General features: G+C 40.2%; 1 protein-coding gene across 1 annotated transcript in view; it reads left to right on the forward strand.

The window, feature by feature from the left end:
* Positions 1–19602, forward strand: part of kcnh8 (potassium voltage-gated channel, subfamily H (eag-related), member 8) — a 57934-nt gene that overhangs the window by 15485 nt on the left and 22847 nt on the right. The window contains exons 2-6 of the mRNA XM_082520799.1: positions 4906–5139; positions 9275–9406; positions 12195–12322; positions 13521–13758; positions 13859–14016. Of these exons, the coding sequence (XP_082376925.1) occupies positions 4906–5139; positions 9275–9406; positions 12195–12322; positions 13521–13758; positions 13859–14016 (890 nt within the window). The remainder of the gene's footprint in view (positions 1–4905; positions 5140–9274; positions 9407–12194; positions 12323–13520; positions 13759–13858; positions 14017–19602) is intronic.

Below are 19602 nucleotides of genomic sequence, written 5' to 3' on the forward strand. Positions count from 1 at the left end.
TATGTGTTCAAAATAGCAAGTGTAAGTTTGAAGTATGTGTTCTGAGACACAATTATAAGGTGTTTTTAGTCCAGGTCCTTTCTATAGATAACCCAATAGGTTAGGTTAGGTGCATGTCAGAAGTCAGACACAGTCAGACCAGAAATTAACTGGTCGTTAACCTACTAGTTGCATACTGCAAAGCACATGTGAAGTTCAGTTGCACCCATGGAAAAATAGCCCAGGTGATTTTCTGGTGAATTCACAGTGATGAGTGAGTGTCATGTGTCCTGCTTCTCGAACACCAGGCAGCTGCCTAGACAAAACCAAATAGAGAATTTCCAGTAGTGAGAATTTGTCTGAAGCTATTCCCTGCTGTGAGCTGCATGTGAGAAGAAAACTTCATTGCCCTGACCTGATTTTGTTGTGCAAAAGCAACTATAGGCTAAATATAGTTCTTAACATATTGAATTTAACACAGGGCATGAAAGGAGAGTAGAGTTTAATGTACATGCTTAGCTTAATGTTTGCTTTGTTCTAGAGTATGTTCATATTATGTGTTTGATCCTGAGGGGAGGGGAGACAAGGTCATGCCAGGTAAAACAAGTTACCTAAGATGACCTTGTCTCCCCACCATGTGACGCAGTACAAGTATACTGTATGTGCAGACAATATATTGCATACCTGTCAATTCTAAGCAAACAAATTAATCTGCTGTCAAACACAGTAGAGTTTTTTGTCAACACCAACCTCCTGTGCTCTGAGAGCTGCCACGAGATAGGCTGCGGGCCTTTCCTCAGGACTCACGAGTCTCAATCTCCAACAGTCTTGACTGCCTCCCTTTTTCATACCCTCAGCCTCAGGGGCCTCACGCCTGACAGCCAGTCCCAGTGCTAAGACCCACTCTGACCATCTGTCTGGGCCATTCAGGCCAAATACTGCTGCTGACGTAGACACGTTCATATGTGTTTTTCTTTTTCACATATTGGGATCACTGTCAATTAGACTTTTCTGTATGCTAATGAATCCAAAACATTGTTACATTTTGTTTTCCTAGTCATGCTTACCACAGCTCTTGGTAAAAAACCAAAACATTTCAATTTTTCTGTCAATGCAAATGAATTATGCAAGTTTTTGTAAATTACTTGTTTTCCTGTATTGGTATTCAAATAGCCAGAAAGTATTTTAAGACAGATTAAAGAATAGATTATACTCTGTTTTGGACACAGACGACTAGAGACATGATGGTCATATAGTCATTGCTATTATTCTTTGAACTCTTTATTCTTTGAATTTACATCAAACAGACCCAAGCAGACTTGTGGACTTGGAAAGGCTAAAGACTATTTTTGTTTTTATTGGTTATTACAGTTCAAATTGCCACCAAAACTACACTCACCAGCTACTTCATTAGGTACATCTATTCAACTACTTGGAAAGTTCACATATCTAATCAGCCAATCACACAGCAGCAACTCAGTGTATTTAGGCATGGTAAAGAGAACCTGCTGGAGTTCAAACCAAGAATTAGAATGAGGAAGAAAGTTGATTTATGCAACTTTCAACGTGGGATTGTGCTTTGTAGCACATTCAATCAGAACTTGGCATAAACACCATTAAACCGTGGGTAAAACCTAGTACTAGTAAGGTGTAGCTAATAAAGAGGCTAGTGAGTGTCCAAAACAGTTTCCTGTTACTGTTCTGTTTTCCCACATCTTAGCCAATATTAAACAATAAGTAATAGCGATGATGGAAATAGTACTAAAGCTTTAATAAGCAAGTGTGTTTCTGTTATTAAATAACCTAAAAGCATCGGGTATAATGACATTTATATTTTTTTTATAGTGAGCACTGTCAGAGTGCTGAAGCAACTATTGATTTCTTGATGGGATTCGAGAAAAGGAACAAGCTGCTCGTTCCTCTTGTGTCACATACAAGATTTTTGTTCCCTGTAGTTGAATTCCCAGTTCAGATCTAAGGTGTCTGCTTTCAACAAACCCTGACATAAAACATAAAACTATTAATTACCTGGAATGAAGAAAAAAAAGATTTACTGATGCAGAAAATTGATTTTTGCAATGAAACATAATTGAACAAGTCACTTTGCAGGATGTGTCAGCCAGTGATTATAAACAAGCTCGTGTCACTTTGTGGGTTTGTGTTTGGTGTATCGAGTAAAGTGCTTGCAGCTCATTTATTTGCTCTGATTATACAAATGTCTCAAAATTTGTGTGGGTTCTGTATAATTTCTCAATACCAAATGAAGCCATGCATGTATCTGTATTCTTACTTCATCGTGTAATTCATGGACAAGGATTTGCTGGTTTGACTGCTTATCAAATTACAGCAGTGGACACACAAATACATAGACCTATAGACACTCACGCACTATAGAAACCGTCAAAGCAGCATAGTCAACTGTCGTGTATAATGGGCATTGTACTGTAAACAGTAGCTGTCTGTCAGCACAGCTCAGCATCATTCTGCACAATCCTGCCACTGTGGGTGTTTGTTTGCACACATGGGTGTATGTTTGTGTGCCTTAATAGATGGATTCAGGTAGAAACAGCTGGTCCACTTCAACTGGGTATTTAGAGTTAGACACAAATGGGCTAATTAATTGTGATAGACTTCAGCACAGTGATTCTTTTTTTCACTGTCATCACGTCACGTCTCCCTTAGTGATCCCCTTCTCCAGATTTTTCTCTCACTCTTTACCAAAATTTCTCCTGAGCCCATGGCCTATCTTTAACACGACTCTCACTAAGAGTATTACAAATGAGAAATCAGTGTTTATTAAAGCCAGGGACTTTCAAGGAGTTTCATAGGCATATTTCTTTCTACACAGAAATCACTAATTTATTTAGTTAAATAACCTTTATTTTACCCACACAGGCCTTTATGTGTCTAAGCTAAAAAAACAACAAAACAAAACCCCCATCCTATCAGAATTAGTTTTTCTATGTTAAAATATCACTGCAGTGGCTAAGTGAGAGCAAGTCATTGAAACAGCTAGAGAGGCACTCCTTGACCAGTTGAAAACGATTCCATTTATACTGTTTGAAGTTTCAGAAGTTGGTGGTGATAAAAGCATTTTGGTGTCCCAGTGCTGGCAGTACAGTTTCCACAGATGAGCAGGCCAAATTTCTGTTCATAATGTTCAGCTTTCCAGAAAAAAAGAAATGATGATAGCTAGTTTCTCATTTCAATATGGATGAGATGGCAGTGTGCAATATGAAAGATGTCTCATATTAGGCATTTGGGCCGGTAAAAATAATAATAAATTGACACCCATTTGCGGTTTTCCTTCTGGCTTTCTGAAGCATGCTGGCATCTGTTAGCAAATTTGGGGTTTGTACACAGACTGTATAAAAAAGACAGCCATACCCACCGTGATGTCATCCACTGGCTTCTGGGCTGCACATTCTGACATCCTTGATGTTAGTGTCTTGACCATTTCCATGTTAGCTTTGGAAACTATGTGGACAAAAGTATGAAGCCACACCTCTTAATTTTTCAGATCAGGTGCAATCGGCCTTTGCAAGCTTTCATTCTAAAGAGCTCACTGAATTTGAGCATGATACTGTAATAGGATGCCAGTGTTGACACTTTGTGTGTGAAATTTGATTATTTGTCAAATTTGTTCCATGTTAACTGTAAGCTGTGTTGTTTTTAAGAATCAGCAACTCTGCCACATAAAATTACAGTGTGGATTCGCTGAGTTCTGAGGTGCATAGTGCATAAAGGTCTGCAACGCTAAGTAACTGCAGAGATCCAAACCTCCTCTGCCATTAACATCAGCACAGAGACTGTGCACTGGAAGCTTCATGGCATGAGTTTCGATGGCCAAACGATTCCTGTAGCCATAGAATGTAGAAGGCCAAGTACTTTTGTCCATATAGCACATAGATGAGAGGATAGAGCACCAAATTATCAGCTAATGCTACCAACCATGGCTAGTAAGCTGCACCCATAAACTGTACTAGTGTACATAGATATCTGCTAAACAGTGCAAAGTAACAGACTCATCAAAGAGCAGAATTTCATTCACAAAAAAACTGAAGCACAAATTTCCTTGTCAGTCATTTTTCAGATAATTCCATTAAAATACTTCAGGAGGCCCCCAAAGGTACAAGCAGTTTTAGAAATAAATTAATTGTCAGGACCCAAAGCAGTCAGTGCAACCACACCCCTAATTATAGGCTTTAACCAAATGGATGAGTTATTTAAAACAAAAAAAGTTCACTAAATTGTACTGTTGTTATAAAACGGGGAAGAATAAAGGCCAAACTGCTTTTTGTACCAGCCTGTAAACATGCTTTTAATACTCTTGAATTCGTCGTAGGAATCTGTTGGGACAGGAATGAGCTTCAAGTGGCCATTAGAGACACTTTTGCATTGGCCTCATTTTTCAGCAATAAAGGCTGTCTCTTAGTTTCCTTAGTGCTTTGGTTCATCAATGGTTTTTTTTCAGACATACAGAACTACTGTTTTCTGTGAAAATGCTCTTAAAACCAATTGTACACTACTACCCAAGCACCAAGGTAAAGAGGAGAAAAAGAAGAAATGTTAGTAACAATGGTGAATTTAGATGGTGTATTTTTTTGGTTGCTAGGAGATTGGTTCTGGGACCTGAAGGGCCTCTTGAAGCAGCAAAATAAAGAAGAATTAAAATGAAATTTGCTCTTAGAGTTCTGTTTTATATCTGTTTTCGGTCACTGGCCAAATGTAACAGTTTACTCCTTTTCTTTGGAAAGGAGCTATGAATTGAACTAAGCTATCCTGAGCTCTCCATTTATTTCTCCTTTTTAGCAGAAACCTCATAAAAGGCATTCATTATTTCCAGGTAAATAGAAAAAAAGAAACAAAACAAAATTCTACCATAACCTTGATAATAGTCTTTTCTATCTTTTCTTTCTCTTGCAGACAGCAACTTCATCCTGGCCAATGCTCAGGTGTCGAAGGGGTTTCCCATTGTGTACTGCTCCGATGGCTTCTGTGAGCTCACAGGCTTCTCTCGGGCAGAGGTCATGCAGAAGAGCTGCGCCTGTAAGTTCCTGTATGGTCCTGAGACAAGCGAAAGCATCATCCTCAGCATCGACGAGGCTTTGGAGGAGCGCAAAGAGTTTAAGGATGAGATCATGTTCTACAAAAAGACAGGTCAGTCAAATGTCACTTTCCTAGCTGTAGTATTTGAGTTGCGTGCTCAATTATTGTTGGCTCCCTTCATTTATCATTTGTTTTCAGCTCATGCCGAGTCGCTTCACAACGCAGTGCAGAGTCTGAGCCTTTATTTACCATTTGCCAATTAGGTTGTGGAATCATAGATGGTAGGCAGGCTCAGAAAGCTATTAGATACTGCACCATGGGGTACTTTGTCTTTCAGATTTCCACGAATGGATGGCAGTTGTGTGTGGCTATTTCTGAGGAAGGTCAATTTAACCTGGCGTAGATGGGCCAGTCGATAGATGAAGCAATGGCAGAAGGCATGGATGTATTACTTCTTTTATTGAGCCATTCTCATTAAATGGTGATTAAACAAAGCCACCAGTCGGGAATGTCCTACAGTTATTATTGAATTCTGAGACATATTAAACTTTAATAGCTGTCTGCTAGTGACTCCTTAACCCCGTCTCCTTCAATTAAACCGAGACCAGAAACTAGCTGTGGTGCAGTATGGTTCGGTGTGTGATTCGCTGATTAGCGAGCCGGCCAATGAACAAAATGGAGTCAAAATAATGAGATCGTCAGGGTGCCAGCAGATACACACTTGCTGTGATACAAGCTGAGATGGTGCTATGTACCCCTGCATTTAAGAGTTTTTGTTATTTCTTATTGTTTGGGGGTTTTTTTTTTAACAGATCCAGTTGTGAATCTACAAAATAATTAGAAAAACACGTTTCCACCCAGACAGCCAAATGTTGTATTTTTTAGTGAATACCTCAGCAGTTCCTCTGTCACAATCCAGGAGGAAAGTTATTCATTTTATCAGTTTAGTGTCTCTCTTTCACTTCACAATAGGGCTCATTCGTGAGTTTCCAACTGAGCCTTCAACATGACACATTTGATAAAGTCTGTGGAAACAAAAGAAATCTGTTCTTGTGCAACTGGGCAAAGTCTCTTCCTTGATAATCTGACTGGATTGCTTTATTTTTCACTTTCGGTTGTGGAGATTTCTGTTTTGTTTTGTCCAAACAGATCAGTGGTGAGCAATGAACCTGCCTCGACATTATTTTCTGTTGACACGGAGATGGAGCCTGCAACAGCTGCTAGAACCGCAAGTTCCAGCAGCTGTTAATGTTTTTAAATCGATCAAATGAGCTTGTCACTTTACGAGCTGTTGTTTCTAAACATTGATTCAAACAAACAGTGTTGGTTCAATGTCTCTAAAGCTGCCATCAATTTACACAGCACTGGGCTCAGCCAGTCTATACTGTAGATGAGGTTACAGCTGAGAGGACCATCATATTACTTTCAATTCAATTCAGTTCCATTTTTTTTTTATAGTGCCAATTCATGACAACTCCTCAAGACACTATATTGAAAGATAAAGACCCAACAATAGTAGAAAGAAATGGTACGGCTCTGTGAGCAAGGACTTGGTGACAGTGGGAAGGAAAAACTCATTTTTAACAGGAAGAAACCGCGAGTAGAACCAGACTCCACCAACACTGGTTGGGTGTGAGAGGAAAGACAGAAAAATATTATAAATAACCAAATTATTGGATGCTAAATCATTATTTTCCATCTTGGTTTTACCGCACACATTTCTTCATCTCCAGAAGAGTAAAAGTCAGCAGTAGAAGTCCAACTTCTCCTTTGACTGATGTTGTACTACCTACATGTTCTGTCACATCTCGAGTCCTGCCCAGAAGGTTATTGTAGTTGGTTAAAAGTAAACTAAAGACTAAAACGAGGTTTGAAAAAAGATTTTAATTAACCAAAAAGAGCTTTTTTTTCTACTTGCTTCCACTAGCTTCCACTTAGGATATGAGTGGAATATTCACCAGTGATGCTCCACCAGTCACAAAAATCTTAAAAACCTGGACAGCTGCAGGAGCCCAAAAGGATATCGACTCAAAACTCACAACATTCATCAAATTCACATCAAAATCAATTAGGCAATACACAGCAGAATCAACCACAGAGGAGATTCTAAAGGCTTCCCGTGTAGATGGGTTGCTAATATAAAAGTCCAATTAGTATCTAGTCATGGGGTAATTGATGTTCCTGCACCCGTGCGTTTGGCAATAAGTAGAACTCAGGTGTGACTGCCTTACTACCTGCTTTGGTTTTTTTTTCACTGCTGTTTATAATAAAGTTTGCATGCACATGCAACATATTTACTGCACTTTAGTGCACGCCTAATAGAGGATGTTCAAAACACACAAATCTGTCTGATATTGCAGAGGACTTAGAAATTGAGAGATCTGCAAACACCATTGTGTGAACTGATCAAAAGCTGTTTGTGATTACGCTGTTTTGACAGCAGCTGTGAAGATGATTTGCCATGCTGCATGCTCTCTCAAAACGAGTAAAACAGAGATGGTGATTCGTGCACATGTCAGATTTTTTAGCATGTTTGCATGTGTTTATTTTTGATTGGCTTTTAAAGCAAATTCAGCAGGTCGTGCAGGGTATACACAGCTTTGCTAATAGCATCACAGATGTGATTTTCTACCCGCATCTTTGTTGTCTTTGCCACCATCTCCTTTTCTTTTCACTCAGCCCTTTTGTTACATTTCATCTCTCTCTCTTTCTCTCATGGCAATGCCATTTGTTTCAGTCCCGGTCTTATTACCATCTCCACATTGTTCTTTTGGCACCGCTTTTTCTATGTCTCTGTTCCTTATCTTGCTGCTTCCTCCCCTGCCTCAGCCTTTTTGTGTTGCCTCATCCCTCTAGTTTTCGTCTGTCACAGCAGCGTCCCGAAAGTAAACGCGGCTGATTGACTCAGTTTGTCCTCCGTCTGTCTGCCTGAGAAAAGCCAACGCTGCATGATCGCAATCAAGAAGGCTCTTTCTCTCACTGTGTACTTGATAGTGCTGCCTTGTCTTGCAGGCAGACAGATATTCGCACGTACACACGGGGAGACGAAAAATACTGAGATTTAGTTATCATGAGGTGAGGGGGATTTAGTGAGTGGGAGAGATGGGAGGGAACTCCATGGGAAATCCCTCTTGATCAACAACTCATTTCTAATTACTGAGCAGAAAAGCAGTAAAGGTAGAGCAAAGATCTCTACTGTCACAGTGACATTGTGTGCTAAAAAAAGACGAATCCTTTTAAAGAACTAAAATGTTCACCTACCTACCTAGATTAGGTTTATTTAAATATTGTCCTTATTATTTACTGCCAGCCATGCACAATCCCCCAGCTTGATGTGGATTAGGTATAATTTGATGTGATTAAATAATTAACATAAAGAAGACTTCCAGACGGTCCTTAAGGAACACAAACTCGCTTTTAGATACAGCCCTGACTTGATCACTTTTTAAGCTGATGGAGTAAACTCATAAGCAGACAACTGCACATATGCAGATCCAGAGGACACGAAACACGATTTAGTTTCATTTCAAATTTTCAGTCCATCCAAGCCCAATATTTGCTCTTCTTCTCAATCTGCTGTAGTCTCATCAAAATTCTGTGAAAAACATCTGTCCCTTAGCTACTGAATGCTCCACTGTGCTCACTAGCATGCTCCTAATTGTTTGCTGTTCGGTGCTCGGCAGGCAGCGTACAGTGGCTTTTAATGAGAGCTGTAAAAACAGTCCCAAAGTTTTGATCTGTGGAACCAAAACAATGAACTAAAAAGAAATGTTCCACAAAGTTGAGGCAGACGGCAGGCTGGAGATAATTCCACAGTATGCATTTTGTTAACTTTTTGGCTCATCTACAGTACATACAAAAGGATACAATGTGGTCTACTTGTATTTTCTGGATGCACAAATCTGTCTCCTATGACACTTTCCTTTGGTAAATCAATCGTTTAACAAGTGCACAATAACCACAACGAGCACACTCATTCTGATCAGAAACACTGCCCACAATACTGACCTGTAGTCTCTTTGACAAGGAATCTATTTAGCAGGAGATGGGACCTCAGAGATGGGTTCATCTCTTGCTGTGCCTGGAGAAAAGTGGCTTGATCTATTTAAAGTCTCTGCTTCCCCCGAGGGGCATCCAGCTGTAGACAGGCTCACTAATAAGTCTAAATCTTTGGAACTGTTGCTTTTGCATAAACACACCGGTATACGCACAAACTGTAAATCTTGTGTGTGTTTTCCCCTTTCAGCTGTGTTGTTCTGGTGCCTGCTGGACATTGTGCCAATTAAGAACGAAAAAGGCGACGTGGTGCTCTTTCTGGCTTCATTTAAGGACATCACTGACACTAAAGTCAAAGCCATCCAAGAAGACAAGAGGGAAGGTCTGTATGTGCATTTATGTACAGGAAGTTATGTCCTCTAAAGAGAGGTGACCAGAATCCCCAAATATTTAATCTTCATTTTGCATGTGGATTTTTATAATGTAAGCAGCCACAGCTTATCCATCGGATTCAATAGTTAAACTGGTGTTTCATGATGTAGACAAAAACAATCCCCTTAAGCTGTTGCATAAAATATGTGTTGAAGCTGAGTGTATTTGATCTCTCCAATGGAAAGTAGTAAGGTCCCCTTATACTGTTATTCATCTTTCTTTACTGCATACTGTACAAGTTAGGTTTGTGGGGCAAAAGGTTGTAGTGCAAACTAAAGACCAAGAGTTAATATAACATCCATCCATCCATTCAATTCAGCGTCAGGGAGCTAGAGCCTATCCCAGCGGTCAAATTATAATTGCAAGTTTACCACAGAGAACGCACACAAGCATGAGGAAGAACATACAAACCCTAAAAAGGTCCCACGTGTCCAGTGGATTCAAATACAAGACCTTGCTGTGAGGCAACAGTGCTAACCACTGTATCAGTCCCTGTCTTTAAATAAATTATGTATAAAGCCTTTACTTGCATTTCAAGACAATAGATCGGTTTTTGTTTTTATTTTTTTAATCTAAAACCAGTCTTTGTTCAGGTGCTTTGGTCAGGATTAGCATGTTCTGTCTGATAGGGAATTTAAAAATGAACTTCAATCAATGTTTCCAGCTTTTGTGATTTTCATCAATACATAAAGAAGCTAAGCTAAAGCCAGAGTCAATGTGTGTGAATCTATGTGCTTGTGAAGTAAGCAAACTCACGTTTCTCATCTCAGACCTTCCTCTTCTGGATTTGCCTAATTACTCTGTAAATAAGGCGGAACTGGAAGCAGAAAGCAAAGTTATTTTTGCCCATATAATGAAATGCTTTTCATAGAAAAGGAAAGAGGCTGATGCTGCATGCCTCTGACACAGACAAACAGCACAGTATAATGGGTTTGAGACCCACTATTAATCATGTGTGTCTTCCTGTGAACTAAGGCAAATGGTAAATGGACTGGTTCTTACATAGTGCTTTTCTACTAGACCTGAGCACTCAAAGTGCTTTATAAAAATTGTCTGATTCACCCATTCATATAAGCACTTTTTTCTATGGTTAATGGCTCTCCAACAGTCACACCCATTCACACTCCCATGGATGATTTGGAGATCAACTTAGGCCATCTAGTATTTTTACCAAAGGATATTTGGCATGCAGACTGGATCGAACCACTGATCTTCCGTTTAGTGATGACCTGAACTTTATGCTTTAACCAAAAACCCAAACAGCCACTACATAAAGATATGACACAACATAGAAGAGCGAGCTCGACAGGACAACACTGTACAAGTGCAGCTAAAGGGTAAAGGTCACTCTTCTTTCTTCCGTTCACAAGCACCTTACCCAAATCACAAATCATGTGTCAAGTAACCTCATTAGGTTAGATGATAGGGTGGGGCAAGGTCTGACAGTGGTTTCACCCAAAACCTCCGGTGGTAATGACCCACACCTTTTTTCACACCTTATTTCATGATTAATATTGGTCAACAACCACTTCTCGAGGGACAACTCACCAGGGTTTAAATACGTGGGACCCTCCACCTTTTGCTTTTAGAGCTGAAGAAGCCTCTTGAATGAGAGGTGAAGAGTCTTCAAAAACTTTCAAGCTTAAGACGAGACTCTTGCGTATCTTGTCGATCTCCTGTCATTCCTTTGTTTGTTCTCTTCTTTTATGACAAACATTTTCACCTTTGGCAAAACGGCTTCTCACCTCTACTTGACTTTTTGCATCCTTGAGTACTTTTTTCACAACTGCATCCCTCCATGAGTTTCTCATCTATTCCATCTGATTTTACAATCTGTCCACGGCTTCCCCTACTTATGCACAACATCCACCCCTCCCTACCTGTGTGCCCCCTCTACCCACACAAGAATGGCTTTAAAAGTGGAGGGAAATTCATTAGATCTAAAAATAAGAATGTCTCTGCCTCTGTGCTCCTGCCGTGTCGCGTCCCCCAAGGCTGCACCGTGTTATGGATGAGCCCTGTCTTTTCTCCTTGTCTGTGGTCCACACGCGCACACACCCACAACACACACCAGAGAACTCATATACTTTCCAAAGGACACTCAGAAGCAGTTATCACTTCTATTCTGCAGCTTTGTTATCGTTGTTATCCCCTTTCAAGCCAATCTAGCCTTAGTCCTTTCCTGTGGGTGCGCAGCGGTGAGAATGAGGCCCAGAACCCAGCAGCAATAAAGTGCCTTCTCCCATTACCCAACTCCTCAGTCTGAACACATCACTCCTGCACTATCCTGCACTATCTACTTTATCTGCTACACACAGTCCCACACCAGTAGCAATTTACCACAGAAAATATACCTTACTGAACTGCCTCTTTGCCCCAGTGGCGACTTATCAAAGCTGAAAATTGCACTGTTTTGTTCGAGATGGTACTTACACAATAAGACATTATCAGTCAACGGGTTTGTCCAGTACAGCGGATGAAAGCATAATAAATGTTTTTTGACCAAACAAAAGGCCAAAGGACTGTAAATATCATTCACTATCTTTGCATTTCTGATCAAATAACACAGTTTGCTTAGAAATGAATTATTCCCACTGCTGCATATTCATGTTTTCCTATTCAAGGCAGAATATTATGTATTTCATCAAGTATAATGGCTGGTTCAGTCATCAGTTAACCTTGGGGGGTAAAGTGTTGTAGAGCGGTGTGTACTAATTTTTCCCTGTGTGCATTTCCAGAGCGACGGCGCGGCAGGGTGAAAACAGGCTCTCCTTTCAGCTCGGCTCGTCTGCGGAGCAGTACCGTACTTTATCACATCTCTGGGCACCTACACAGCAGAGAGAAGAGCAAGATTAAACTCAACAAGGTATCATCATATCATCAGCCTCTTCAAACAATGGGACAGGATGCACTGTGATGAAGGATTCATTTAAAAAGTGGATGGGGACAGATTGTGCAATTTGGGAATTAAGAAGATAACTGCTGTTAGTGAAGCACAATGGACACACTCAAGGGCTAGGAGCAAATATCTCTCACAAACAGTGAATTTACAACAATATGAATAGTTTGAGTAATTTCATTCCTGTATTAATAATGTGATTATTTATTTAACAAAAAATCAAGTCAAATGCAAAAGCAGTGTGGTAAAAAGAGGGTCTAATGTACTTGATTAACTGAATATTAGCAAGTGTGAGCACCTCTATGAAAGAAGAGGTTCTGGCAGTTTGTTGGTCTGCAGAATTCAGGTGTGTGTTGCATAATGCCAAGAAGGAAAGTCATCAGCAATGATCTTAGAGAAATTGTTGCTGCCTATGAGGCCGTTTCTAAACCATCTGAAGTCCATCATTCTACAGTGAAATAGATTCACAAGTAGAAAATATTCAAGACAATTGCCAGCATGATGTCCCATCACATCCACCCCGAGGTCAGACTGTGCAATGCTCAGAGTATTGCAAAAAGTCCAAGAGCTACATCTCAAAGTCTACATGTTAAAGTTAAAGACAATAGGAATAAGACAGAACAATGACAGCGTGTGTGGAAGAGCTGTCAGAAGAAACCCTCTTCTCACTAAACTGAACACCGCAGAAACAATGTGCTTTGGACAGATGAGACCAAAGCAGAGATATTTGGCAATAATGTGCAACACCACACTCGGTGAAAGCCAAACTCATACCAACCTTTAGCACGGTGATGGGGGGTAAAGACTAAGAAATTCAGCTACAGGAGCTGGATACTTTGGAGACCATGAACCCCTCTGTATACCAAAATATTTCAGAGTCATAAATGAGGACATTAGCAGTCAAACAGCTAACATTTGGCCCAAATTGGGACATGCAACAGGATGTTGAACAGAATTTCTGAAAAGAAAATTATCAAAGTGCTACAATGGCCCAGTACATCAACCTGATTGAAAGTTGGAACATTATGAGAGCTGTGCATTAATAAATGCTGTCAAACCTTCATGACCTGAATAATTAAAAGAAGGCGTGCTTTCTTTTTCGCTTGACTGTAGGTGGAAATAGGTGGATAAACTGGCTTTTTCCCCCTTATATTGTCCCATCCAGAATGTGTTTGGCGACCTACCTGCTCTGCCCGAGTATAAGGTAGCAGATGCCAAGAAATCCAAATTCATCTTACTACACTACAGCACATTCAAAGCAGGATGGGACTGGTTGATTCTGCTCGCCACGTTCTACGTTGCCGTGACGGTGCCCTATAACGTGTGCTTCATCGGTAACGATGACGACCTGACCCGCAGCACAACCGTCAGTGACATTGCCGTGGAGATATTGTTCATCATAGGTCGGTTGCTGTCTTAAAACTGTTTTATTGTCACTTGTAAATAATTGAGTCTTCATAATAAGCACCAAGCCTGTGTGTGTCTTTTTTCTTCAACTGCCAGACATCGTTTTCAATTTTCGTACCACTTATGTCAGCAAGTCAGGCCAGGTGGTCTTCGACGCACGACAGATATGCATCCACTACCTGACCACGTGGTTTATCATCGACTTGGTGGCCGCGTTGCCCTTTGACCTGCTCTACGCCGTGAAAGTCAGCGTGGTGAGTAGCAACTGGCTCGATGCCTAACACCGCAACATAATTTGGTTTCCAGAGCTCTTTCAGTGTCTCTTTGGGATATTAATTACGTGCACTGAGCAAGCACTGACAAAACTATCACATCTGCATCATTAAAACTTTTTTTTCTGTTGCTTTAGTAAAATACATATCCCCCTAAAGAACAATTGAAAGGAGGAAGAAACAGAGATCTGGAGCAATTAGGTAGACTGTGTTATCTTGTCCCCGGATGAATGATGTCACTGAGTCGAAGCATTGCACTTTAGGGAGGTTTTGATTGGTTGCTTATAGAACTTTTCGTTCTCTGGTCTCTAATTTAGAGAATGGGATGCTTTGACTGTGCTGAATATCACTGTTTGCTCACTCAGCTGCTGTAGAGTGGATCAAAAGCTCAATACGGAGTACTGGATGGATGCACACAAGCATCCAGTCTCAAATAGGTGCGTGTTTGACTAAATGCTCAGAACAGAACAGGTATTAAAGAGCAGGAAGAAAGTGTACAGATCTGTGTTATGAAAGGAGACGGTTAATAGAAGAATTCGGCCGCTGTTTGAAAAAAATCAGCAAAATGAAAAAAAATATTTACTTTCAAGGTAAGGAGGGAGGGAAAGGATGCGAGTAGTAAAAGGCTGCTGCAGGCAGTGGTACCGGTTTGATACAAGACTCTATTAATGGAAATACCACATGCTCAGTAGGCCAGGATTTGTGTGTAGGGGTACCAGGCCATGAGTTCCTCCATTTCCCCGCTGGGATCAGCAGGAATGGCTAGTAATTGAGGAACGTTCTGCGTGAAGTCTCCTGTAAGGACAGGAGCATTCATGCTGATGTCCCTTTTGAGAACAGAAGCCATCTTTCACCGAAATGAGCCATGGGGCCTCAGCGGTGTTCCTCTCTTTTGTTTCCCTGTTGTTTTTGTCATATGTCTCAGTCATTTCTGTTTTTAGTGTGTTTCGCATTCTATCTTGTGACTTTTCTGTTGTTTTGTGTCACTTGCACTTTCTTGCTCTTTTTCATAGTCTCTATAATGCTCTCATTTTCCATGATCATTGCTCTGTGTATTATAAAATGCAGATAATGTTTGTACATATTTCACAAGTTTAGGAAACAGAAGGGGACAGAGGGAAAAGTATAGAATTAAGCAAAAGCAAGTCTATGATTCTGGGTGCTGTAATTTGTATGTATATATTGGGTGTCTATACACTGGTTATCGTTGAAAGTGTATATATGAAAAGGTTTCTGTGCATCATTTTGTTACCCGCAGATTGTCACAAAAACACATAATTTTACCCAAATTTTATAGCTGAATGCACAAAAAATGCAAAACATAACAGAGTTGGCAGACATAAAATAGTATTTTTGCACCAACAAAGTGATTCCCAAAGAAATGTGAACTTAAAACTGGAAGCGTATCTCGATATTGTCTGGAGTAAGTCATTAAAGCAGAGTGATCAAAAAACAAAAATAAAAATAACGATAAACAGTATTTGAAAGTTGTTTTCTTAAGGAAAAGGGGAAAATTTCAGCAAAGACCTGACACAGGACCTAAGAGATGCATCTGGTTCTTCAGCTGATCCAGCTACTGTTCACTGAAGCTTCATGAGAAATTGTGCCAGTGAAAGGGTGGCTGTCAGGAAGCCATTTTTAATGAAGGGAAACAGGTATGGTATTCAAAATTAAATTAAGAACTGGCCTGAAAATTAGTGGTAACAGGAGTGATGAATCCAATTTTGAAATTTTTGGTTCAAAAAGTCAATATGTACAGATGAGGTCAGGAGAGATGTATAACAGCAAGTGTCTACAGCCATCTGTAAAACATGGTGGAGGCTCTGTCATGGGTTTGGGCTGCATTTCAATCAGCAGTGTTGGAGAGCTTATCAACACTGATGAAATTATGAACACAGAAAAGTACCATCACATTTTGATCCTCTACACAGAGTTTCATTGGGAGCAGCTTCATTTTTCAGCATGACTGATTTTTGATATATATAGATTATATTATCATTTATGCTTGCACTTGTTTCACTGCATCGCACCTATTTTGCATTTTCCTACAAAATTAAAAAGATATGAGGGGTAGCTCAAGACTTTAGCACAATGCTGTACTCTTACTGTGAGGGAATAAAGGAACAGAAGAAATATGTAATTAAATAATATAAAAAAAACCCCACTGTTTATATGAACAGCAAGCTCCAGGCAGGTTACCAATACTCACCGATTAGTCCTTTTCCTTGGATATATTCCTTTTTATTGGGTGTTTTCAATACTCTTCCCTTTTTCTCTGTACTTTGGACCAGACCTCTATTTATCATCTCCAGTTGGTCCAAAATGCAGCTGTTCATCTGCTGACTAGTTCAAAACAGAAGGAGCGTATAACCCAGAGTTGGCCTCTCTACACTGGTTTCCTGTTCCTTACAGGATCCAATTTAAAACTTTACTCTTTCAGAGCCTTCTCTGTGACAGGTCCCAGACTCTGGAATAGTCTGCCTCTAAATATTAGATCTGCACAAACACTCGAACATTTTAAATCTTTACCGAAAACACATTTTTATCCACTGGCTTTTAGCACATGTTGGCCTGAACATTTTTTGTTTTAACAGCCCCATTAACATCATTGTTGTGCATTTTACTTATTTTAGTTGCCTTTTAGTTTACAAAGCACTTTGTCCAGCATGAGCTGTTGTAAATGTGCTTTATAAATAAACTTGACCTTGACCTTGAAATTTTGTGTGCATTTCCATGCACAACTGTACATTTTAGTTCCCACAGAAATTTTGCTTTTATCTGCTTGACTGAAATATTTTTTCAAGAAAATAACACAGGAGGTCCAAAAACGTGTCCTGAGCGGAAATTTGAATAGCATTTCTTCACTTGAAAATGTTTATCACCAATGTACATTTCATTCACTTCTTACTTCTTTCTTAAATGAAAAGTGTGCTGAGATTATCTGGCTTTTTACTGATATGAACATTTTTTTCAGCAGTACATAGTTGATGCAAACAGAAACCTCCGCTTGATTTAGCTGCTGTGAGTAGGTCTCCTGGGTCTGTATGGCTGGATGCCCTGTTGGCATTAGGGAACAATGTTATTCATGCTTATTGGGCCGATACCGTGGCATTAATAAAATAAATAAATAAATAAACATGCATGACTGGCCATGCTGTTGTGATAGGCGTGCAGGGCTAAAGGCGTGGCTACAGGGGGAGAAATAATGAGCATTTCTGCAACCTTATGGTCTCACGCGCACAAAAAGCAGAAGTAAGCAATCAGGTTGCAAAGCATATATATTTCACACCTGATAAGCAGAGGAAATGAAAATGTGAATGGCAGGGGTGAGATGGAAGTGACAGGAGGAAAAGTTAAAGGAAAAAGTAGCAGGTGGTGCACATATGCATTGCTGGCTACATTATATTGCTTACCACTCATGGCGCTGGAGAGAACGGGACGTGGCGCAGCCTGCTCGCTCCATAGGTGGGATGTGGGGTGGTGATAGATAGTGGAGGGGAGATGGTGCCTCTCCCCTGGGCTCAGTAGGAGGCTTCATTACGCCTCGTGCTGCACCAGCTCTCTATTTCTCATGGCGATAGGACAAGCTACCATAAAACTGGAGACATGTGCAGGAGAAGCTCTGATAAGGACAGTCCACATATCTCCTCCTCTTAGCTTTGTTCAAGCACTGTAATTCCCTCCTTTACCTCCTTGTCCCCTCACATGCACCCATGTACACACAAACAACCCTTGATATATTCTAGTTATTACTACATGAAATAGTTATACGGTGCCCTGCTGATAATCAGCACAGAGCCTGAGAAAATATCTGAGTCTGCACATCAAATGTAACCCAGGGGCCAGAGAAACAAATTGTCCCAAAGAAAAGACACTCTTTATTACATATGTTAAATAATGCATGTGCTGTGGACACAGATGTTGGACATCCATCCACACAGATTTTGTGTTGTTATGGTGTGGTTAGCTTTGCATACAATGTGTGGATTATATGCAGCGGTGTGTCAGCACATGGTACTCTAATGGACCCTGGTTTAGCTTCTCTGTCTGCATAAGCTTAGCATTCAGAGATGTACCCTGACAACACCACACCACAGTCAATGCATTGCACATCTATGCAAGGTTAAAGTGACCGTCTAGACGTGAGACTGACCTATGCAATACTGAGAAATGTTTTATCTACAATTGGCAGTTTATGCTTTTTCTTTGACATTTTCCTTGAAGTCTTGATTGCGCTGACTAGTCAGCGACTTTTCTGGGTGCATGACAGAGGCTGTTTGTAGTGTGACAGACTGATTAATCTCACTGTACTAATCTGGCCACCTTTGATGGGCCCCATCTTCAATGCATAGGGTTCCTCACTCTGACTCTCTATAATTTCCCAGCCTCTACAGTTTTAAAGACAAACCCTCTGGGTCCGGTACCACATACTTTGGGGCTAGCTTTGCAATGTTTGCAATGTGATGTTTGTTATCTTGCCTTGAATGTTTAGTTGAGACATTAAACACTGTGCACAGAATATATCATGTTACCTGGGTCGTGCAAGGCCTAACTAGCATGACCTCTTTGGTCCCAGTGTTCCTGCACACTATTTTTATCATTCTAATGTGTCACTCTTCTCTTGATGCTTTGTTCCATTTGCTCAGCATAGAGGACCCTAAGGTGCTGCTGGAAGCACTTGCAGGAGACCATTTTTATCAGCAGTGTTGGTGATTTGGCCCCGTTATACACAGCTGACGCAGAATTCCTTTTCTTTAAGGAAGTTTATCTAATCACTGTGTTTTGTTTTCTCTTAGATGGCCTAAACTACTTCAGTGACTAATTGCTACTGCACAGAGAAATCCAAAACCAAGTCCTTATTTTTTTTAAATATAGTGACGTGATCTTGAGATCTCCTGTTTTTCTTCTCCTTAAATTGATATGAACAGGATCATAATCCCTTTTAAGGACATTTCTTGATTAGAATATCACAGCTGAATGATTTATTGTATTTATTTATTTATTTATTTTTGTGGAAGTGAAGATAACTGTCTGGATGCTTTGACTACACCCTATCTTTATATACAGTATTTTTTTGGCCTACTTTCCCACCCAATTTTCCCTGCTTCCTCTCCTCGCTACACAAATACACATGTAACATGTATCACATGTCCTCTTTGTCCTACATCTTTCTTAATAATACCTGGTGTGTACATCTCCTGTGGGGAAAGATGACAGCAAGTCCCAAATGATAGACTGTTCGCGCAGTTTGCCTGAGGAGCAGGTGCAAGTCAGAGGAGGGCTCAGAAGACATGGGCCAAAATTTAAGTGGTTACAGAATGAAGGAAAACAGAAAAGGCATAAAAAGTCCAGAGAAGCAAACTCGGCTGAAGGTGGGAATTTTAAGTTAAGACACAAAACCAACACACAGGCTGATTTCTCTTGCATTCAAGGTTATCAGCAAATCTTGATACAGATCACATTATAGAGTCAGAGAGCAACTGAGTAACTAATGCTTCTTTTTTCCTATAATTAGTGCTGCATGTGCACAAAAGTGGCTTAATCAAATATTATTAACATAGTCGGTGG

This window comes from Aulonocara stuartgranti, assembly GCF_965226115.1.
Source record: "Aulonocara stuartgranti genome assembly, chromosome: 22".
NCBI lineage: Eukaryota > Metazoa > Chordata > Actinopteri > Cichliformes > Cichlidae > Aulonocara > Aulonocara stuartgranti.